Raw genomic sequence first — 21,763 nt, 5'->3', positions numbered from 1 at the left:
CGAGGCTCAGACGCAGGTCAAATTACTCCGACTGCCACCTTTAAAAAAAAAAGAAAAGATTAGGTAATGTTACGCTTGTCTGTTCCAAAACACATTGGTTCACGACTGTTACATGTAGTTTGAAGCAAAAATTATTCTTTTTTTTTTTCTAGCGTGATTAAACTTTCAATGATAAATGGGCAACATACATGCCCTGATTTCTACAAATAGCTTACAAGGATATCCTTAGCCATTTTTGCGTGATATATTTGTTGGAAAGCGTGCAGCTACGTCCCTTCATCTGGGGGGTTGCTGCATTAAGATTCACGGCTCACAACTTTCCTATCTAAGCAGTGTGAGTTTCTGCTCGACTTGAACCGATCACATGGCTGAAAATGCTTGAAAATCATCGGTACCAGTCAAGGACTGAATGTCAGTATATATTTAGATTGTATTCTTTTTGCTACTAGTGAGTCAATAAAACTAAGTCATCCGTAGCTTTACCCCATCGATATGAAACTTCTCATTTTAGTTCTCTCGCTATTCGTCACTCAAATTCACTGTCTAAAGGATTTGTTTTATGAATATGGTTATAACTCAGTGTGCATCCAATACGAATTCAACATTACCCATGGATTTGCCGATCCTGATGGGGTCTACAGGGAGGTGTTTCTTATCAACAACCAATCCCCCGGGCCTCTCATTAAAGCGAATGAAGGCGATTGGATCAAGGTCAAGGTGAATAACTATTTACCCGTTGCGCTTACGTTCCATTTTCACGGACTACTTCAAAAGGGCACCCCATGGGCCGACGGACCTGCTGGGGTGGTCCAGTGGCCAATTATTAGCGGAGACTCCTATACGCATCTCTTTCAGCTCAATGATCAGTATGGGGCCTTCTGGTACCATGCCCACTACAGAGAGTACTCGGGTGACGGGATCTATGGGCCAATGTACATTAAACCTGCTGCCAACCGCCCTCGACCTTACGCTGTCATCACCAATAATACGGATGAGCTATCCGAGTTTATGGAGCTCGAGAAGGAGCCCACCACATTGATGGCCGCTGATTGGTTCAAATGGACCCAGGACGCAAACATCGCCCGGACCTTTACCAAGGGAATAGATCCGTTGTGCATCCAAAGTCTCTTGGTCAACGGGAAGCAAAGACTCACCTGCCCTTCCAACGAAACTTTTAATAAAGTACATTTGAGGCGGTGGAGAGAAAAGAACTCAACCTCACCGGTGCCAATAGTGAGATTCCCACCAGTAAATATGGATTCCATTGGGTGCTATGCCAATCCGACTACCAATGGTTTTAAATTCTTACGGAACGATCAGAGGTTGAAATACGGCCAGAGGTTTGACGATGAGAGTTTGCAAGCGCCTGGATTCTCTAAGCCATGCAAAGAAACTCGCTCGGAAAGGGAGATCATCTATACTATGAGAAAAAGGTATTTATACCTCAACGTGTACAACGTTGGTGGGGCGTTTGGGAAGTCATTTTCCATTGATGACCACGATTTGGTGGTAATTGCCATTGATGGCACGTTTGTTCATCCTTTGATAGCCCAGCGACTCATTATTCCCATCGGAACGCGCTACACCGTATTGGTGAAAGTGGACCTCGAAGAGCGCGCTGCCCGGGGCTCCGATACTTCTGAACCTTTCGCCATCAGGTTTGCCGTGACCTCGGGCAATCAAATTAAAGAAGGGTTGTCGTTTTTGGTGTATGACTACCCGTTAAATCTCACTGACCCAATAGATGGAGTAAAATACGACGATATCCAAGCGTATAATGATCCTCAGAACGGTGAGCAATTTCAAGACATGGGAGGACTGTCCCTCTCTCCCCACTACAAATCTGTGAACCCATTGATAACCAGACCTTTCGATCCGACTTTGAGACCACCACTCGGTCCTGCCGATCATAGTGTCCGGCTCTTCTTGAACCGTACTGGTACAATCGAGTTTTCGATGTTCGCTGACGGTGACTTGGCTCCCCGTGGGCTAGAGCTAGAAGCACCGCTCTTGCACCAACACCAGCTCAACCACAATGTTTCGTTTAGTCATATCAACGGGGTTATTGACCCGGGAATAAAACTAGGGCAAACGGTGGATTTGATCGTAGATGCCGCCCCGGATATCAAACATCCCATTCACTTGCACGGACACTCGGTTTACGCAATCTCCTCCTCGGTGCTGCAAACCTTCCCGTACGATTGCATTGTGGAGGCTGTTGCGGATAGCTATCAAGGATTAAATTTCGATCATCCCCCTTTAGTCGATATCTTTGAGGTCCCAAATGGCGGACACCTCGTGTTGCGGTTTGTTGCGGATAATCCTGGTTTCTGGCTCATCCACTGCCACATTGGCATACATATGGCGAGTGGGATGATGGGGGTATTGGTCGAGGCAAAAGATGATATTCCAGAAATGCCGGAGTTTTTATTATACCAAGCGCATGCCAACTACGATTTGATGAACTCGAAGGCAATTTCAAGTTTATCAGACGTGCTCCAGGAAGAGTATAATGATACCAAGTGGTGATTACTCGTCTTTTCAATACCCTATATAACCAACAATATGCCATTCATGGATTAAACCGTATGTACAGATGAGCCTTATGGGATACAACTCGGTAGGCTACAGATCGCATCCAAGACCGTTTATGGAGCATCCGCTGCAACCATGATTCATCACTCATGAATATGTACACCTCATGCATCGTCTCCAACGGTATGACGTGGAGCAGGGGATATCGTGGACGCAGCAGTGTTGGTTTCGATAACTGCAAGCGGGGCTCTCACAGGAGGCGCGTCAGCTGGATCATCGTTGTTTTCCGCTGCCACTTCCGAAAGCGGCGTTGCGCTTGGATTTTCCTCGGTTGACTGATCAGTGGCGAGTGCTTCAAGCTCCTTGTCAAGTTCAGATGGCTGCGGGGTTTCGGTGGCATCCTTGCCTTCTTCTACCTTGAGATCCTTAGTCTCAGAGTTCGGTAATTCGTCCGTGGCTTCGCGTTCCACGGTGGTGGAATTCGTCATATCCATGTCGGCAGAATCATTCAGACGTTTAGCCTTGAGGAGCGCTTCTTTTGCCTCGGCTTCGGTCTTGTTCTTGAACTCTTTGGCCTTTTCTGCGTCGTTCCACAAGACGACGTTCATTGTGTACCCGCTAAAGCTTCTGATGGGTTTACTGATCTTGACCCATTCCTTACACTTCCTGCCACTTCTGTCCAAAACCATGGGACTGACGCCAGTGGTCCCAGCACCCAAGCCGGATTTGGACAAGAGCTTCACATCCACAGAAGGCGACCCAACATTGGGAGAGGACACCCCGGGACTCCGACCTGAGGCAATACCTCCGTTCTTTTTGGCGTCCGACTCTACCGCTGTATCAATTTTCAGCGTGTCTTTGAGCTGGGCGACGGTTTTGTGCTTGGGCTTGGCCTTAGGCTTTGCGCGTAACGTCGTGTCGAGATTCAAATCCTGTAACGTTTGAGGATTAAATTTGAGTGTTACGGGGTACTTTCTCAGAGGAGCCATTTTGTGATAATGCAAAGTTGGGTGGGGAATGAGAGATGGGGGGGGGTGTTTAGCTAGGAATTGAAATATGATCGCACGCCAACCCCTCAAGAAAAGCAAAAGCGAAAAGGTCGCGAAGGCGCGCCAGTCCGCATAACAATATAGTGAGATGCGAAATTGTCAGTGCCAGCAACGAGTATCAAGATTTACAAAAATTATCTAGTTATAATACAAGTATTAATTTTATAAGTACTTTAACGTTGATATCGCTCGTTAAATTCCTCTACACCAATATTTGTGCCGTTATCTCGGAGCAACCATTGACACGTTAGACGCCGAACATCAGCGGCAATTCCCGATCCATTTTGAGCAACACAATGCTGGTGAGTGACATTACGGCAAAGATGCTTCGTACTTTTGTTGAGCTTGTCCAGTTTGCATTGCTAGTATTGATGGAATGGTATACTCATGTGTACGAAACGTATAAGGATGAGCAAAGAAAGCTGTGACGATCCCAGAGTCTATCCAAAGATGAGAAACAAAGGATGAGAAGCAAAGGACGAGAAGCGAAGGATGAGTTGAGAAAGCTGTGATAATCTCAGATCCTATCGAAGGATTCGCCGCATAATCTGCTGCTCTTTAGTAATACCCCTTACATTCTTAGAATTAGCACGATCAATGAAATGTAGCTCAACAAACTGATGATGCTTAGTAGGATGATGATATTCCCACTTGTGTGAAAATAAGTCTTATCTTGGGCGTTGGAATAATACATCTCCACCTGGCTAGATCGGTAAACCCCAATTACAAAGAGTAAGGATCCTAGGATCTCGTTAGTAATACTCCGGAAGCAAGCTAGCATTAACATACCGTAAACAGTGTAAACCGTCCCGACGGGAAGAAACTCGACACTGAAGAGTTTTAAAATCAAGATCGCTAAGGAACATTAGTATACGCACACAACGGGGGAATGAGTGTACTTACAAAATGATAAGGCACCAATGGAGGAACGGATATAAGCACCCTCGTAGGTTCTTTGATGGGCACGGACATCAAGTTTCTGGTTATTGGCAAAGAGTTCAAAGGTGGAGGGTCTTCTCGCGAGCACCAGCGAGGCCCGGCGGATCCATTCTGTAGCCATAGCACACGTGTAGTAGGTGGTTTAATCGGCTTGAACGTGTACTCCCCGGTTTACTCAGCCTGGTTGGTGGTGTAAATTAGTACTTTGAGGTTTCAAACAAAGCCAAGGCTTACTCCCACTGCATATGGAAAAGCGCATGAGCGCGTGACTGCACGGGTCAATGTTAGAAAAGCCACAGTAAAATCCGATAGAAAAGCTTTCTACGCCGTTTATATTTAACTCTAAAAAGACTTAGTGTAATATTTTGGCACTGCGTTAATAGTAACGCACCGTATAAATATATTATGAGTGTCGAAAAAAGTGCCTCCAGCCAGATTCGAACTGACGATCTCCTCATTACTAGTGAGGTGCCTTACCAACTTGGCCATAGAGGCGAACTCTTAAAGGTCCCATTTCTAGAATTTTATTCATGGCTGCCTGTTTTTTTACCATTAAATATAGACATTCATGGAGTAACCTGGAACAAAACGTCTGTATCCATTTTATACTATATCTAAAGTGAAATATCCGATTCCAATCGGATAAATAACTGCATCTCCAACTCTTCGCGTAGCAATGCTGGCTAAAACTGAGCCGCTTCGTATTTCCCGGAGTCCACCTTAGAAAGGCCCGAAAACTTCGGGTGGAAATCTGAAGCTTTCGCCGTGAAAACCTTCGGCCGGATACCATGCAAAGAACGCTTAAGAGCTACAAGATACAGTTGAACAATCCTCCTAAATTAGGGGGGATATTATTAAGGGGACATTGTGAAGTTATTTTCTCATCATAGCGTGTATTCGTCCCTCATAATGTTCTAACACGGGTTATACACCCTTCAAAGTGGATTTATCCATTTAAACATGTTGAGTTCAGTTGCTCTGTCGATTTATTCTTTAGTTCTAATACTAAGAATGAAGGCATCGTATGCCTTTTTATAGCTAATCAGTTCTTCCAGTAAAGCTGTTTTCGATTACCATGAAATCGCTTCTGAGTTATCATTTGACCAGGGTGAGTCAGTCCGGAATTTCTTCTCACAGACATTTAAACAATCCCGTGACATCAAATATGTACAGGAACAAATTTCAACAGTATGGCTATATGGAACTCTGATGTAATTGGGAATTGCATATGACAAGACTTTAATAGATATATGGACAAGGTGTGGTGTAAATTACACAAGACCATCTACTTCTATCAATCCTCCGATATAGTGTAACGGCTAGCACGGTTCGCTTTCACCGAGCAAACCCGGGTTCGACTCCCGGTATCGGAGTTTTCTTTTTTTGGACTGCAGAGGGGCATGGTAAACTATATCCCCTTTTTTCTTTAATACAAACATTCTTGGTAAACTTAAAATGCATCTACAGATCTGATGATTTGTTATATGCTTTTGTTACATTTATATCAATGTAGCTGTCATTAGTGCATTGGTTTTAGGATATACCAATATATTTGCAGATTAAATATTGACATTAATTTAAGTTAAAAGTAATGCACATACTTATGCAACTTTGTCTGGCTTACTTATACATATACATATAGTATATGATCTCAAGTGCTTGCTCATATAATTTAAATCCATATATTTTAAAACATATATTGTTCCTATAAAATATTTACAGCTAAGTAATGTTATTGCGTCAAAACGCCAGATATTAAACAACCACGCGCACTAGGAAGCTTGCATGAGTATTTGTGTACAGGAACAGTCTCATGACCGGATTCACTACGAAGACCATCAATATAGTACGTGTTGTATATTTTTATTTGAATTAGAACTAAGTAGTAGCTACCTTAAAATGATGCTAGTTCGAAGGTAAAAGCTTAAGGCGTCATTCGTTCCAGCAAAAAGTTAATGCGATTTCTGTGGATCGAACACAGGACCTTTAGATCTTCAGTCTAACGCTCTCCCAACTGAGCTAAAGCCGCGCCGGTCAGTAAAGAAAAATCTGACTTGAAGCAGTGATGATGGAGATAATCGGTTATGACTTGCCCTTGTCTCAAAAAATAAAAGGCCCTGCTTATAGGCCAGACTCCAGTCAGCCATGAAAAGGAAACGAAAATCAACAGTTTAAAGCTCTGAGATTGAAAGAGGTTATTGGATCACGTTAATCCGGCCGATTAATGCGATAGCAAACACCACACAACATCTACCTGAAATTGAGGCACCATGCAACCGAAACCGCGCTAAAAATGAGCATTCTACCCAGAACCAAAGTGCACACAGAAACTAGTATCTCTCCTCAGAAAGTTACAACGAGTATTCCGTCTATAAGATGTAGACGCCTTTGAATTTGCATCTATATATCTATGGACAGGGATGAGTCGTCTACCTAGCAAATCGGTTGACAGGAGGCCAAACGCGCCACATGCGAGGTTACCGCGAACTGCATATGGGGTATATGCACAGAACTCAGTGTACGTTTAACTGGCTCTTAACAATTCTCCATCGACATTATGACGTCATCACAACCAGTCCTTTTTATGACCACAATCCTCTCAATAGACGATCTGTTCCTTAATTTCGCTGCGGAAGACGCGTCTTACCTTCCTAGGATACGCACTTTACAGAATGAAATCGCTTACTGCAGACATACACGCACAGGGGTGTATGAAACGCGCGGCACCCTGGTAAAGACTGTACGTTTTGTGAGACATATGGTACTGAATAGATTACAAAGGGTAGAATACTTGTCAACAAGGGGGCCTTGAATGAAGCAGGGTTTATACTAAAATTTGAGTTGTAAGCAGCATATGCTTCGGTAAGACTTTCCTAGGCACTATGAACCATAACTATCATGGCCAGATCAACGTTAATCCGGTTTGCAGCCTGGGTTCAAATAGATTATACGAAGTATTCTGATGTAAACACTTCTAAGCTTTAGCAAGTAGCCCAGCAGTGGGGAAGTTGCAATATCTAGCCTTTTACGGAGTGTTGACAGGTGCATAGGCCAAAGTAACCACTTTACTAACGGGCCTTATAAATTACGGCGTATGAATTCACCCATCTCGCGTTTCCGAAAGGTGTAAGCATTAGTAATTAATAACAACGCTGCTAGATCTCAAAGCTAAGAAAGCCAGCTTCAGAAATCCAACAGAAACTTGGTCCCACTTACGGGAGCGCGCAGAGGATTCTGGTTCGACTATCCGTAGCTAGACATGTGCTTGGCCATGGTAGTATTTTACCTGCTCCGATCTAGGGGTGACAGATCGTGATCTTAAATAGGAAACTCGTCAGATCATGGCGTACGTCGTTAACGCATGGGCCATATAGCCACGTGCCCGCCTTGAATTTCATACACAAATTATATCAAGGTGTATTGGCTAGACATAACCGAGGCATATAAATAGATCGAGAGCAGTCCAAACGACATGTGCAGTGTCCCTTATGACCGGTGACTGGGGACTAGCCCATGGTCACAACCTCCAGGGTTTGTAATATGTAAAGTAGTCGTAAGTGAAACACGGCAACTTCCGGTATATAGTGTCGATAAAATCTTCCAATCATACAGATACCTAATTTTAGTGATCTGTTTCGTTCTCCGCTTCACCACTAGGGCTGACTAGGTCACTCACTGTTACGCAACAGTCTGGGAATGTGGCTTGGGGTGGCAAGCAAAAAGGCCCAATGTGACTTAATCGTAAAGGAAGACATTGTACGACATCAGCTTATTGCATGCATGTCTCTCTTCTGTATTCTTTTACGTACGGATAAACAAGCCATGCCGAACCTTGCAGGAACTGACAATCCAATATGAGACAGGTCGCGCTTTTGTTGTTCCTGAAATACGATAGTATGCATCATCCTGCAGCTAAAACCACAGCTGTCGCCTACGGGTAACATTTCCATGTGCTTAGTTAAACGGAAGGTACGCGGATTGTGCATATGTTTAAACCTAATTCCCTACATCTTAATTTAGGCTTTACCTTTATAGTCCACACTCTATTTCCCGCCCAATACGGTGTACCTCGTGGCCGTGTAGTAGAGAGGTTGTTTTTCTATATATAGCTGTTTTCCTACCTTTGATATAACTGCTGTCAATTTTTGATCCTTTTGTTTTGCGGCATACCTGTATACATACACATTCCCTCTGTTTTGGTATCATACTCCTTAGCTACTTATAAAGAAGCGTCAAAAACTATCTTTCATCTTACGGCTGTATTACCATTTATCGTTATTCCGAATACTGCGCCCACCTAAAACAGTCTCTAGAATTCCCCAAAAACGAACAATAGAATCGAAACCTACGATTAGCCATGTTGTTTTCTCGCTGCTACTCACTCTTAGTGGCCGGTTTGATGGCTGTTACCACCGTCGCTCAACCAATTATCCCAGAAGGGGGTGCTACCCTCAAATTGAAGAAGAAGTCTCTTGGCTGGGACTACAATAATGACACGTTGAAAGGTGTCAACTTGGGTGGTTGGTTCGTGTTAGAGGCCTACATCACCCCCAGCCTCTTCAATGTCTTTGGTAGCTCTCCCCCAGTGGATGAATACCATTACACCCAGACTTTGGGTAAGGAAGTCGCCTTGAGCCGCTTGAATCAGCACTGGAGCTCTTTCTACACCGAAGCTGACTTTAAGGATATTGCCGGGTTCGGGTTAAACGTGGTGCGTATTCCAATCGGTTACTGGGCTTTCCAGTTGCTTGACAATGACCCTTATGTCCAGGGCCAGGAAGCCTACTTGGACCAGGCGTTGGGATGGGCCACCGCTGCTGGTTTGAAGGTCTGGATCGACTTGCACGGTGCTCCAGGATCTCAAAATGGGTTTGACAACTCGGGGTTGAGAGACGTGGTTGGCTTCCAGCAAGGTAACAACGTCAATGTTACCTTGTCCGTCTTGTCTTACATCGCCAACAAGTACGGAGGCTCCGATTACGAAGGTACCGTCATTGGCATTGAGTTGCTCAATGAACCTCTTGGTCCAGTATTGGACATGGGCAACTTGCTTGAATTCTACCAACAGGGGTACAATAACGTCAGAGAAACTGGTACCGACAATGTTGTTATTCTCCACGATGCTTTCCAGGCGCTCCACTACTGGGACTCCTACATGAATATCCCAGACTACTGGAACATCGTTGTTGACCACCACAACTACCAGGTCTTCTCCGACGGCGAATTATCTCGTACCCTCGGTGAGCACATTCTGACTGCCTGTAACCTAGGCTGGTCCACCAAGGGCGAATCCCACTGGAGCGTTTGCGGCGAATGGAGTGCTGCCTTGACTGACTGTGCTCCATGGCTCAACGGTGTTGGCCGTGGTGCGAGATGGGAGGGTGCCTACGATGGTGCTAGCTATCACGGCTCTTGTGCCGGGACCCAAGACATCTCCACCTGGTCCCAGGAAACGAGAGCCGGGTACAGACAATACATCGAAGCCCAGTTGGACGCGTATGAGTACTCCGGCGCCGGCTGGATCTTCTGGTGCTACAAGACCGAGGGTGTCGCTGAATGGGATTTCACCATCTTGGCCGGTAACCAGATCTTCCCTATTCCTCTCGATAGCCGCCAGTACCCTAACCAGTGTGGGTTTAACTAAGAATCGAGATAATTTCATCCGCATTCTCTAGTTTTGTCTAGAGGAGAGACCTTTGTTATTTTCATTTCTCTACGATCCTTGAGTGTTGAAGTGATCAAATCATCCTGTATACCTCGGATATCAACCTTGTATGTGGGTGTTTTTTTCTGAAGGAGCTATCGGAGATGTGAGCTTTTTTTTGGCTTCTGCAACATTTGGTTGCATTATCTTTTTTTCATATTTAATTTACGTAATACTGTAGAATGTCGATTCAACTTGTAGTAACCCAAATCCCGAAACATAAATGTACGTCACTTTCTAGACACACGGTATGATATTTTATTTCTATGTAATAGTATGAGCAATAGCTCGGGGCACATGAGGGTCACCCAAGGCGTAAACTTCTCAGATTCTCTTGGCTTGCAAAAACCAACTCTGAAATCTTTATTCGGCCTTCTTTTGAGCGCTCTTTTGGTCTCTCTTAGCGTAGATCATGGCGGTGAAAGGCTCTTCGTACAACAAGGCGAAACGGTACACCAAGAACACGAAAAAAGAGGTGAAGATACCCGCTGGCTTGCCGAAATACAAGCCAGTACCCAAGAAGCACAAACTGGAACCATCGTACATTGGGTTGCTACAAATGTTGAACGGGAAGCCAGTAACGCGCTCGTCCATCATGATACCGAAGTAGTCACCCAAGTAGGTGCCGGTGACACCAAGGGCCCACATGGAGCTCAAAACCAAAACGTTACCGGAAAGGAAGATCAACACAGCGAGTACCTTGATAAGGGGATGGGTAAGGGCATCCATGACGGGCTGGGTGCGGAGAGCCAGCTCGTAGATGAAATCACGGTAGATACCGAGCGAGAAAATTGCCACCGCAAGACCGTAACACCCGTAGCGGGCATTGCCTCTCGCAAACTTGGTGAGGGTCTTGTCTTCGTATTCTGCCTTGTGTTAGTATTGAAACGAAATCAGCTTAGTTCTTGGACATACCCAGTCTGGCAGCAACATTCCAAAAGGTTGGATTGAAACAGATCAAAAAGAGGGAATCTATGTTGTTAGTAAGTGCCAATAAAAGGGAAAAGGAGCTCCTCGAGTACATACACTTGAACGTCTTTTGAGAGTAGTCGATCTTGGAGAAGAATTCAGTGACAAATTCCATGGTGATAGCTGTTAAGGGGTAGGGATAAGGAGAAGAAACCAGGAACAGATTAAGTAAAGGCGCAGTAATAGTATATAATGAGCAATTGATTGATTGCGAAAGAGGCGGGAAAATTGCCAAAAAGTTGGGGAAGAGCACCATTAGTGCCTCTGCAAAGCGCCTCCCCAACAAGCAACATGCAGGTGAGGTTGGATCTGGAGAGGTCACCGAATCGCCATGTGATCGTGGGGCAAAACAGCGTGCAGGAGTCACGGCCAACCGTCGTCTGGCCGTGACTCTTAACAGGTGGACACACTGTAAGGAATGTGCATAAAAAGAGATGTAGTTATATTTTATATGCCTTATTTTGGATTGGAGAAAATAACAAGCATAAAGCTAAGCATAGTCCACCGAAAACTAAGATTTAAAACTATGGCGCAGGTTGGTGGGGGGAGTCGTTAGGCATGAAAAAGCTGGGACAGCTGAGAGCCATCACATGACCACAACTCCAGCTCAATTGTTCAGTCCCAAATGGGAAATTTTATTAAACCATACCTCTTACAAGTGGCATTAAAATCCCTTCAGACGGTGGATCAGAGGCTTCAGCTTATTTTATTATGCGTTTGTCAGTAGCGACTGCTAGGTCCATAAGGATCAATGCCTTGCTTCCTTTTTCTCAGGTGGACGTGCTCTTTCAATTACACCAAGTAAGAATACCATCGAAGATATAATGGAAGGAATTAAATCACCCCCGGCCATATCCATCTCGAAGAGAGCTGCTTTAAACGATTCAACAATAAATTTGCGCGATTTGGGTACTCCGGAACATCATGAGCCTTCTACATCACAAACACCTTCCGTTCCTAAGGAGCCGCACATTTTCATGTTTATCGAGACGAGCGGTGATGTATATCTCCTTATTTTCGGGGTAATATTTTGTATGGCCACTTCTGTCTCACCATCCCTTTTATCCATTTTGTTTGGACGAGCGTTCGACAAGCTAGCCCAGTACAGCCAAGGCAATTACCGATCTTTCGGTGCTTTCAATCATGACTTGCGCATGGCATGCTTTGCAATCACCGGCCTCGGCCTCGGGTCTTGTATCTCCGTATGGTTCACTATTTCAATATGGATGATGATCGGCGAGAGACAGCAGATCAAAGCTCGCACTCGGATCTTTAAAGCATTTTTCGGGAAGGAAATGGCTTGGTTCGACGCCAATAAACAATTGATGGGCGATTTGGCTCAGATTAATCGGTGTGTGGAGGAGTTGAGGGCGGGAACATCAGAAGCTGCTGCCCTACTCTTACAGTGTGTATGCTCCATCATCGCGTTGACCGTCACCTCTTTGTACTACTCTTGGTCTTTAACCCTTGCAACATTAGCTGGTGCACCCTTGATTATAGGCTTCGGATGGTACTTTTCCAAATTGACGGAAAAATATGTGACCCAGGATAATACAAACGCTTCAGTAGCCTCAAACATTATTGACTGGAATATTGGCTCAGCCCACCAGGTGCGTTTGTTCAATGCCCAAGCTGTGGAGATGGACCGGTTTCACGTGGCCTGTCTAGCTTGCACCAATTCTTTTCTTCGCTTGAACCTTGTCATGTCGTCCAACCTCTCGTGCTTGAGGTTTTTTGTCCTAATGATGTTTGTCCAAGGATTCTGGTTTGGTAATACCATGGTAAAGGCAGGCAAACTTACGGCGGGGGATGTTATGACTTGTTTCATGTCTTGCTTGATGATTGCTCTGACTGCCAGTGGAATAACGGAACAGTTGATCCATATTCAGAAGGCAAGAGTGGCCGCGGTAAAAATCGCCAAGTTCCTCAATACCAAAAAGCTTTTGACTACGCCAAGCTTCAACCATGGGAAACTCAGCCTTTACCCCGACCAGTTCCTTGGAAATATTAGCTTCAAGAATGTATCCTTTGCCTATCCTTCCAGAAAACATCAGATAATTCTCAAGAGCGTCAGTTTGTCGTTTAAGGCGAACCAAACTACGTTTATCGTGGGGGTTTCCGGTTCGAGTAAATCCACTTTATTCCAGCTTTTATTTGGTTTCTATTTACCTTCAGCGGGGAGAGTGGACGTGGATGGATTTGAAGTGAGAAATGTCAACGAGGGTTGGTTAACAGACAATATCACACTAGTTCAACAAGAGTGTATCTTGTTCAACGATACAATCAGGAATAACATCACTATGACGTCCAACGGAAATGACCCAGAGACGTCTGATAGGTTTGCAGAGGCTTGTAAGATTGCCCTTGTGAATGAGATGGTGGAGGATTTTCCTGATGGCCTTGAAACAAATATAACAGCAAAGGGTACTTCGTTGAGTGGTGGTCAGAGACAGAGAGTTGCGTTAGCTAGGGCTATTTTCAAAAACCTGTCCGTTCTTATTTTGGATGAAGCTGTATCAGCCTTGGATATATCCCTCCGAAGGAGGGTAATGTTCAATATTCGAAAATGGCGCCGAGAGAAGACTACTATCATCACGACCCATGAGCTTGACACGATATCCCCGGACGATTATGTCTATGTGATGGAAGATGGGAAGGTGTGCGAAAGCGGTACGAGCCAGCTGTTAGAGCTCCAAAGGGACAGCGCGTTTAGTTGGTTGAGGTCCAGGGATCGTGAGGGTGCAAGAGAGCTTGAAGAGTTGCCAAGAGAAAATAGTGTTAATCCGTTTTCAAATGCCTTCAGAGTAGAAGATAATGTTTACTTTGAGTTCTCAAAGCCCCTCAACAGTCGGTACTCTGCGGTTTCCCATAAGTTTCTCTTAGGCTTTTCGGAGAGCCCTAGCCAGCATGGTTACGTTTCTGAATCTTCAATCGATCTCTGCGATCATAAAATCTTGAGCTACCATACTCCGATTTCGTCGGAGCAGGAGGCTGTGGAACTGTACAAACTCGATACAGCTACGAGACCATATAAGAGAACGGTTCCGAGTACAAAAATATCTACCGAAGTGATGGGGGTGATTGAAATTCTAAGGTTTATGATGGGGCATATCCGAAAGAAGTTGCACTTGGTCTTGGGGGTCATTTGTGCCGTTATAAACGGGGCATCCAATCCAGTATTTTCCTTTGCGTTTTCCAAGTTAATAAGCGGTATTATTACCAGTGATAAAGATGTTATGGATGCTCACTTCATCCTCAAATGGTCGATAATTGTGATAGCAATCTGCATTGTGGATTCCGCCACCACCTTTGGAAAGTCCATCTTTCTTGGTTACGCTGCTGAGATGTGGATCTTGGAGTGCCGTAAACAAAGTTTTGACTCCATCTCCAAACAGGAGGTTTCTTGGTTCAGTGGAGCCAACCGTAACCCAGCCGAGATCTCAGCTCTACTTATGAATGACACACGAGACTTGCGGAACTTGGTCTCGGAATTCCTAAGTGTCATAGGGAGTATTTTCGTTCTTTTGACCGTTGGAATTATCTGGGCCCTAGTGACTGGTTGGAAGTTATCACTTGTTGGGATTTCGTTGATCCCTTTGTTTGCCCTTTGCACGATGGCGTATTCCGGGTTTCTTCGATTCTCAGAAGCGTCTTACAAGGTAGCAGTTGCTGAGCTCGAGAACCAAGTGCACGACACGGTGGATGGGATTAGAACCATCAAGTGTTTAAACATGAAGCGCCATTTTTGCCACTTATTTGACACACAAAGAGATGCCCTCCTAAGGCTGGGGACTAACAGGGCTGTACACACGGGAATGGGCGTGGCTATTAACAGCTTAATCACCTATCTCTGCCAGTCGATTTTAATGTACTACGGGGTCAGATTAGTGGCCATGGGAACATACACGTCTGGTCAAATGTTTCTTGTGTTTACTTTACTAGTGTTTTCGATGACCACAGCAGGCCTGTTGATGGGTCAGTTGCCAGATATTAGCAGGGGTCAAAGAGCTGGCACCTATATCGTCGAGTTACTCAGGCTTCCTCCTTCGGACACCGAGACATCAGGAGCCCTGGACCTCTTCAGCATTTTCCAAGCGCCGTATCCCTTGCTTGAGTTTAGAGACGTCACATTTGCTTATCCAAGTAACTCTGATGTGTTGGTATTAGATGGACTAAACCTCCAGATCCACAAGGGCGAAACGGTATGCATCATGGGCCAGTCTGGGAGCGGGAAGTCCACCATTGCGTCTCTCATGTCAAAGTTGTACTGCCCTACCGCAGGGTCGGCTCTGTGGAATGGCGTCCCGGTGACCAGGCTACTGGCTTTTTGGTTGCGTTCTCAAATTGCGGTTGTACCTCAAACGGCCACATTTTTCGAGGGGACGCTACGGGACAATTTGCTGTACGGATTGGCCGAATTGGTATCTGACGCGCAATACGAGGAGCTGTTGAAAATGGCGAATATCTATGACTTTACGGTTTCATTACCCCAAGGATTGGAAACCCGGATAGGAGGTTCTTCAAATCTACTTATTTCTGGAGGACAGGCCCAGAGGCTTTCCATCGCTCGAGCCTTGCTTAGGAGACCAAAGATTCTCATCATGGACGAGTGTACCTCGGCTCTTGACACCGAAAACACTCAGATAATTGCGGATTTGATCACTAACAACTTGAGCATCCAGAAGGGGCTTACAACAATTGTTATTACCCATTCAGAGAGCTTGATGAGAGCGTCTTCTAGAATCCTCACCATTAAGGAGGGAGCTGTCTGCGAACTGGGTAGTTTTCAGCGATTGTACAACCGGCGGGGGGAATTTTTCCGAATTGTTGCCAGTGGTAGGCAATAGTATATTTAGTCACTATCCATTAAATATTAGACAGTACTTACTCTCTCAAGCCCATATCTTTACGAAATAAATATAGGATTTTTCTCTTCAAGCCATGAAGATCGGCATTCTTCCGTATCCCACCATATGTAATTATCTAATGTATTTGAAATAGGCAAGTTCCGGGGTTGACAATCTGAGCTGCTAGATGGAGGCTTTATCAATAAATTAAGCCACCTCCAAACATTGAATTTTTTTTAATACCTGTACACTGCGCCTAAACGGTCCGATTTGGAGACCACGGTTTATCTAACTATCTTCTTTTCTTACCGGGTCAAGCGGGTAGCTTACGCTGCTTACACAGTAACCAAGCGGGGGACTATTATCCGCGGCTTAGAATCAGCCACTTCAGAGAATATTAACTAAAAGGGATAAAAGTCCGCTGCCATAACCAATACGTATTAAGTTGGCTGCTAAAACTTTTTATTCATATTATCAGGCTGGAAGAGGCCCTCAATTCTCCGTCACGATCGAGCTGAAAATTCCTGCCCCTACCTAGAATTTTTTTTTAACTAGACAAAGTGACAAGCCGGCGTACATTCTGGTCTCATAACCCTATGAATGGCTATCAACGTGTTTCATCATTAGTCCCACCCAAAATGTTGCCCACATCTAGCATTATCTCTCCTTTTAAAACCTCGGCTCAAAAGATTTCCAATTTTTCATCTCCTTAAAATTTCCCCTTTGTTCAACTTCCTTATACCAACCGGTGTCTCAGCATGGCTAAGGCGTTCCATACAAGACACGCCTTTGGTCGTGTACCCACCTCCCGCAGCCATGCTGACCGGTTCACTTAAAATAGATTTCGGGCGTGTTGATCTGCCTCTTCAGTTCCTTACGCTTTCACACCATGGCGATGACGTTGATACGAAAGAAAATCGTGGTGGTTACCGCCGCGGTGTTTTTCATTATCTTGTTGGTGACGCAGTTAAACCCGAAACACACATCGAAGGTCTTGGAGAGAACACAGAACATCATCCCCAACGACAGCATGCTCGTGTCCAATAACGCGAAGAAGGAGGCAGAGTTCTTGAAAAAGTTTGAGAAGGTGACTCTGAAGTTGTTGGAGTCGCAGAATGAGAAGATCGCCAAGTTGATGAAGCAAAACCAGGTGCTTGAGAAGAAGATTGACCACTTGAGCAGACCGCCGCCAGAGGCGTCGTTGCGCGAGAAGCTCGCATTCTCCTTCCCGTATGACCAGACACGCAAGTTCCCTGCGTACATCTGGCAGACGTGGAAGTGGGGCCTCAACGATGACCGTTTCGGTGACAGCTTCAAGGAGGGCGAGATGCAGTGGGCGATCAAGAATCCCGGCTTTGTGCACGAGTTGTTCAACGATGACACGTCCTCAGCTATCGTGCACCACCTCTACATGAATATCCCCGAGATTGTGGAGGCGTACGATTTGTTACCAGCGGTTATCTTGAAGATGGACTTCTTCCGATACCTCATCTTGCTCGCCAAGGGCGGGGTCTACGCGGACGTGGATACGTATCCGTTGCAGCCAGTGCCGAACTGGATTCCAGAGAATGTATCGCCAAACGAAATCGGTATGGTGGTCGGGATCGAGGCCGACCCAGACACCCCAAAGTGGCGATTGATGTACGCGCGTCGTTTGCAGTTTGCGCAGTATGTTATTCAGGCCAAGCCGGGCCACCCGATTTTGCGTGAAATCGTGGCCAAAATCACCGAAAACACGTTGCGCAAAGCTGAGCAGGGTAGCATGGAGTTGCCCGACTCCAAGACCAAGCACATCGATATCATGCAGTGGACCGGTGCCGGGCTCTGGACCGACGTCATCTTCACCTACTTCAACGACTACGTGCAGTCCGGTATCTACTCCAAGATCACCTGGAAGGATTTCACCAAGTTGGATATTCCAAAGTTTGTTTCGGACATCTTGGTCTTGCCCATCACCTCCTTTTCTCCGGGCGTCGGCTCTATGGGTGCCGGCGGCGAGGACCATCCGTTGGCTTTTGTCAAGCACTCCTTTGGGAAGTTGTGGCAGTAATGCCGATATACTGTACACGTTTTGAATAGAATGGGTGTAGGCTAGAGGGTTTGTAGCAAGATTATCTTGATAGGCTTGGATTTATCTTCCACGGAAGATACTTGGCGTAGGTGAAGGGTCGATACGAGTAGTAAGGATAGGGTGTCTGGGTCATCTCGTTTGATTTATCGCCCCAGCTGTTTTGCGTATGGTCATGGATGGATGCCGGAAGGAGAATAAAAATGGCAGACGATAACAACTATGGCAGCCTCCTGTCTACCATATGTGGACAAATGAGGCACGAAAAATCTCAAACGTCAATTGCCAATGATCTATCAGACTACGTTCTTGGTGTAATACGCTCACTTAGAATTACTGGTAATGTGCTATATTCAGGTATGGTTATCTTCTAGGGTTCATTACGAATGCTTGACGTTAATATTTTATGCATATTCATCAATAATAGGCGGTAGACGCTATACGTCAATATAGCAGACTAGTTTCGATGCCGTTTTTAGGCAAGAATACGTGTACGCACGCAATGTAGAGCTTTTACCGCCAAAAATACAAGAATAAACCCAACCTGGCGAGGTAAAATTAATATCTATTGATATTTGGATTCTAACCCGCAGTTAATAGAATCAATGTGGTTTAGGTCTATATATTTATGGGTCACTATGGGCTTTGACGCAAACGGTAGATGGACTGTTCCAAGGGCCTCCTATGACAAGCCAACCTCTGCCGGTTTGAATTTCTCTAGTCGAAAATCATAAAGCGGAATCCCCAAAGCTTTGAAGGGGTTTCATTTAAACCATAAGCTGCCGAAGCCACAGATCTTGTCTTTGTTGAAGCTATAAATCTACACATGCCTGACGTTACACAATTTTCTGTTTGTCTTTAGCGGTTGATGACAAAAATCCCTTAGGAATAATTAAATCCTCGTGAAAAGGTGTATCCGGTGATTCGAGCAATCCCAGCTATTATTATCCGCCAGGCAGATCTGAAGAAACTTAAAACGGTTTACCTAGCGCTTTGACTTCCCTCTTAACTCCTTTAGAAATCCCCAAGACTCTTTAGCTATAAACCCAACCATATTTTCCTTTTTTCCTGATTCCCTCCCAAGACTATTAAACAGATTTAAAGCTTCTTACCTTATGTTTTAATCTCCGACATTTGCGTTTACATTCTAACCTTATTCTGGTGCCGTCTCCACCCAACAACAGTGTCTGCGCCACCCCTGCGCCACTCATACAGCTGCATCACGTGCCCCTATGCTCAGAGCCCGCATATATTTGCAAACAAAATTTCTACTACGCTCCAACCATCCTTATTCCCCATATGTCTTCCGAACAAGTACGTACAGCCTATAGCCCCAACCAACCCACACTAACCTTTAGACCGACGAAAGCGAATTCCTCAAGTTCATTGCACTTGGGGGTGGCAACGAGGTGGGCCGCTCGTGTCACATCCTTCAGTACAAAGGCAAAACTATCATGGTACGTGACATATTTATAACCGCCCTTCCTCATACTAACTTTCCAGTTGGACGCAGGAATTCACCCAGCACACCAGGGGATTGCGTCTTTGCCGTTCTACGATGAGTTCGATCTCTCCACCATCGACATTCTCCTCATTTCGCACTTTCACTTGGACCACGCGGCGTCGCTTCCGTACGTGATGCAGCACACGAACTTCCGCGGCCGTGTGTTCATGACGCACCCGACGAAAGCGATCTACCGGTGGTTGTTGAGTGACTTTGTGCGCGTGACTTCCATTGGAAACGACAACGCCGAGGGCGGTAACTTGTACACAGACGACGACTTGATCGAGTCGTTTGACCGGATTGAAACGGTTGATTTCCACTCCACGGTCGAAATCGAGGGTATACGCTTTACGGCGTACCACGCGGGGCACGTGCTCGGCGCGGCGATGTTCCTCATCGAGATTGGAGGCTTGAAGATCTTGTTTACGGGCGACTATTCGAGGGAGGAGGATCGGCACTTGAACATCGCAGAGGTGCCGCCGGTCAGACCCGATGTATTGATTACCGAGTCGACGTTTGGGACCGCGACCCACGAGCCACGAGAGGACAAGGAGAGCCGGTTGACGAACCTCATCCACGACACGGTCTTGAAAGGCGGGCGGTGTTTACTTCCGGTGTTTGCGCTAGGCAGAGCCCAGGAGATTTTGTTGATTTTGGACGACTATTGGAAGCACAACGCGGACTTGCAGTCCATTCCGGTGTACTATGCTTCGTCGTTGGCACGCAAGTGCATGGCCGTATACCAGACATACATCAACATGATGAACGACAGCATCCGACTTAAATTTAGGGACTCGCAGACCAATCCGTTTCAATTCAAGTACATCAAGTCGATCAAGAATCTCGATAAATTCGACGACTTTGGCGCATGCGTGGTGATTGCGTCACCCGGAATGCTCCAAAACGGTGTGTCGAGGGAGTTGCTTGAACGGTGGTCGCCCGATTCCAAGAATTCGTTGATTTTAACGGGTTATTCCGTGGAGGGGACCATGGCGAAGGACATCTTGACCGAGCCCACTGTCATTCCGTCTGTTAACAATCCCGAGCAGATGATTCCCAGACGTATCCGGATCGAGGAAATCTCGTTTGCGGCGCACGTGGACTACGAGCAAAATGCAAAATTCATCGAGTTGTTGAACCCCAGCTCTATCATCTTGGTCCACGGCGAGTCCAACCCAATGGGCCGCTTGAAGTCGGCGTTGTTGTCGAAATACGCCAAGTTTAAAAGCACCGCCCAGGAGGTTAAAGTGTACAATCCCCGCAACTGTGACGTGGTACGGCTACCGTTTAAGGGTGTGAAGGTGGCCAAGGCAACCGGAATCGTTGCCAGTGTACATCCACAGCCAGGTTCCGTCCTTAGTGGTGTTTTGGTCAACAAGGACTTTGATTTGCAGTTGTTGAAGCCCGCGGATTTGCGCGAGTACTCCAATTTGACGTCCACGATTGTGCGCGAGCGCAACACCGTTGCGATCAATGCAACAAAAGAATTGTTGGCGTGGCACTTGGTCCAGATGTTTGGCCACGTCGATGTTCTCATCGATGAGGACGACGAGTATGAAATTACAATCATGGATGCAGTCACAATCAACTACGATTTGCCCCAGAAACTCGTCGTGGTTGAGTGGGAAAGTGGGGTAGTTAATGACACGATTGCCGATTCGGTGATTGCCATTGTCTTGGCTGTGGACTCGTCTCCCGCCAGTGTTAAGTTGTCCTCAAAGCTGTGCACTCATGACCACGCAAAGATCGAGGAGACGGACGATGTTCTGGAAAAGATACACACCTGCAAGATTTCGCCGCCGCCGTTCAGTTCCTCACCGGCCGAGGACCGTCTTGCGCGTATCCTCACGCTCTTGAAGGTGCAGTTCGGCAAAACCCTTGCGGTGGATGACATGGGAGACTCCGCTACGATCAAGATCGGGAAGACAGAGGCCACTATCGACTTACACGCGTTGAAAGTAACATGTGCGTCAGCCGTCATCAGAGGGAGAATCGAGGGGGTCTTGAAACGCGGTGCCTCCCTCGCCGCCCCGTTGGCCCAGAAAAGGAAATAAAAAAAGAAAATTATTTACTATAATCGACTATTTGTACACATAGACTAAAGTGGGTTTGTAGTTTATTGCAAGAGATATGCGGAGTAGGAAAGTA

The 21,763-nt window shown here is 45.9% G+C and overlaps 8 protein-coding genes and 3 non-coding genes across 11 annotated transcripts; 6 read left to right on the top strand and 5 right to left on the bottom strand.

Moving 5' to 3' along the window:
* The first annotated feature begins 158 nt into the window (after positions 1 to 158).
* Positions 159 to 2,668, top strand: BABINDRAFT_141426 (uncharacterized protein). Its single transcript, XM_019127135.1, has one exon. It carries the CDS (start codon positions 493 to 495, stop codon positions 2,527 to 2,529), a length of 2,037 nt encoding a protein of 678 aa, XP_018984660.1. The 5' UTR covers positions 159 to 492; the 3' UTR covers positions 2,530 to 2,668.
* On the bottom strand, positions 2,615 to 3,724 carry BABINDRAFT_141411 (uncharacterized protein). The gene has a single exon (XM_019127134.1). It carries the CDS (start codon positions 3,522 to 3,524, stop codon positions 2,700 to 2,702), a length of 825 nt encoding a protein of 274 aa, XP_018984659.1. The 5' UTR covers positions 3,525 to 3,724; the 3' UTR covers positions 2,615 to 2,699.
* A 539-nt stretch (positions 3,725 to 4,263) lies between these two features.
* On the bottom strand, positions 4,264 to 4,708 carry BABINDRAFT_161740 (uncharacterized protein). Its single transcript, XM_019128983.1, has 2 exons — positions 4,374 to 4,708; positions 4,264 to 4,325 (listed from the first exon to the last, which is right to left on the bottom strand). The coding sequence occupies exon 1, from the start codon at positions 4,642 to 4,644 to the stop codon at positions 4,450 to 4,452; it is 195 nt and encodes a 64-aa protein (XP_018984658.1). The 5' UTR covers positions 4,645 to 4,708; the 3' UTR covers positions 4,264 to 4,325; positions 4,374 to 4,449.
* Positions 4,709 to 4,945: 237 nt separating this feature from the next.
* Positions 4,946 to 5,018, bottom strand: BABINDRAFT_t212. Its single transcript has one exon. It is a non-coding gene; the product is annotated as a tRNA-Thr (tRNA).
* An 806-nt stretch (positions 5,019 to 5,824) lies between these two features.
* Positions 5,825 to 5,896, top strand: BABINDRAFT_t231. Its single transcript has one exon. It is a non-coding gene; the product is annotated as a tRNA-Glu (tRNA).
* Positions 5,897 to 6,479: 583 nt separating this feature from the next.
* On the bottom strand, positions 6,480 to 6,552 carry BABINDRAFT_t211. Its single transcript has one exon. It is a non-coding gene; the product is annotated as a tRNA-Phe (tRNA).
* Positions 6,553 to 8,922: 2,370 nt separating this feature from the next.
* Positions 8,923 to 10,167, top strand: XOG1 (glucan 1,3-beta-glucosidase; the record flags this gene model as incomplete). Its single annotated transcript, XM_019130824.1, has 1 exon — positions 8,923 to 10,167. The coding sequence occupies one exon, from the start codon at positions 8,923 to 8,925 to the stop codon at positions 10,165 to 10,167; it is 1,245 nt and encodes a 414-aa protein (XP_018984657.1).
* Positions 10,168 to 10,590: 423 nt separating this feature from the next.
* Positions 10,591 to 11,311, bottom strand: OPI3 (bifunctional phosphatidyl-N-methylethanolamine N-methyltransferase/phosphatidyl-N-dimethylethanolamine N-methyltransferase; the record flags this gene model as incomplete). Its single annotated transcript, XM_019132771.1, has 3 exons — positions 10,591 to 11,093; positions 11,143 to 11,199; positions 11,254 to 11,311. 3 exons carry the CDS (start codon positions 11,309 to 11,311, stop codon positions 10,591 to 10,593), a joined length of 618 nt encoding a protein of 205 aa, XP_018984656.1.
* Positions 11,312 to 13,007: 1,696 nt separating this feature from the next.
* On the top strand, positions 13,008 to 16,094 carry HST6 (ATP-binding cassette alpha-factor transporter; the record flags this gene model as incomplete). The annotated part of the gene is made up of 1 exon (XM_019128982.1): positions 13,008 to 16,094. The coding sequence occupies one exon, from the start codon at positions 13,011 to 13,013 to the stop codon at positions 16,041 to 16,043; it is 3,033 nt and encodes a 1,010-aa protein (XP_018984655.1). The 3' UTR covers positions 16,044 to 16,094.
* A 937-nt stretch (positions 16,095 to 17,031) lies between these two features.
* Positions 17,032 to 18,338, top strand: HOC1 (alpha-1,6-mannosyltransferase). Its single transcript, XM_019128981.1, has one exon. The coding sequence runs from the start codon at positions 17,074 to 17,076 to the stop codon at positions 18,091 to 18,093; it is 1,020 nt and encodes a 339-aa protein (XP_018984654.1). The 5' UTR covers positions 17,032 to 17,073; the 3' UTR covers positions 18,094 to 18,338.
* A 1,173-nt stretch (positions 18,339 to 19,511) lies between these two features.
* BABINDRAFT_161735 (cleavage polyadenylation factor subunit) lies at positions 19,512 to 21,705 on the top strand. Its single transcript, XM_019128980.1, has one exon. It carries the CDS (start codon positions 19,750 to 19,752, stop codon positions 21,667 to 21,669), a length of 1,920 nt encoding a protein of 639 aa, XP_018984653.1. The 5' UTR covers positions 19,512 to 19,749; the 3' UTR covers positions 21,670 to 21,705.
* The last annotated feature ends 58 nt before the right edge of the window (positions 21,706 to 21,763 follow it).

The sequence above is a fragment of the Babjeviella inositovora genome (genome assembly GCF_001661335.1).
Source record: "Babjeviella inositovora NRRL Y-12698 unplaced genomic scaffold BABINscaffold_7, whole genome shotgun sequence".
Lineage (NCBI taxonomy): Eukaryota > Fungi > Ascomycota > Pichiomycetes > Serinales > Babjeviella > Babjeviella inositovora.
This window is presented reverse-complemented; position numbering and strand designations above follow the sequence as displayed.

What these genes read in the sequence shown, in the direction of transcription:
- BABINDRAFT_141426 (XM_019127135.1), top strand. Translation starts at nt 493, where the DNA reads ATGAAACTTCTCATTTTAGTTCTCTCGCTATTCGTCACTCAAATTCAC.
- BABINDRAFT_141411 (XM_019127134.1), bottom strand. Translation starts at nt 3,524, where the DNA reads ATGGCTCCTCTGAGAAAGTACCCCGTAACACTCAAATTTAATCCTCAA.
- BABINDRAFT_161740 (XM_019128983.1), bottom strand. Translation starts at nt 4,644, where the DNA reads ATGGCTACAGAATGGATCCGCCGGGCCTCGCTGGTGCTCGCGAGAAGA.
- HOC1 (XM_019128981.1), top strand. Translation starts at nt 17,074, where the DNA reads ATGCTCGTGTCCAATAACGCGAAGAAGGAGGCAGAGTTCTTGAAAAAG.
- BABINDRAFT_161735 (XM_019128980.1), top strand. Translation starts at nt 19,750, where the DNA reads ATGCAGCACACGAACTTCCGCGGCCGTGTGTTCATGACGCACCCGACG.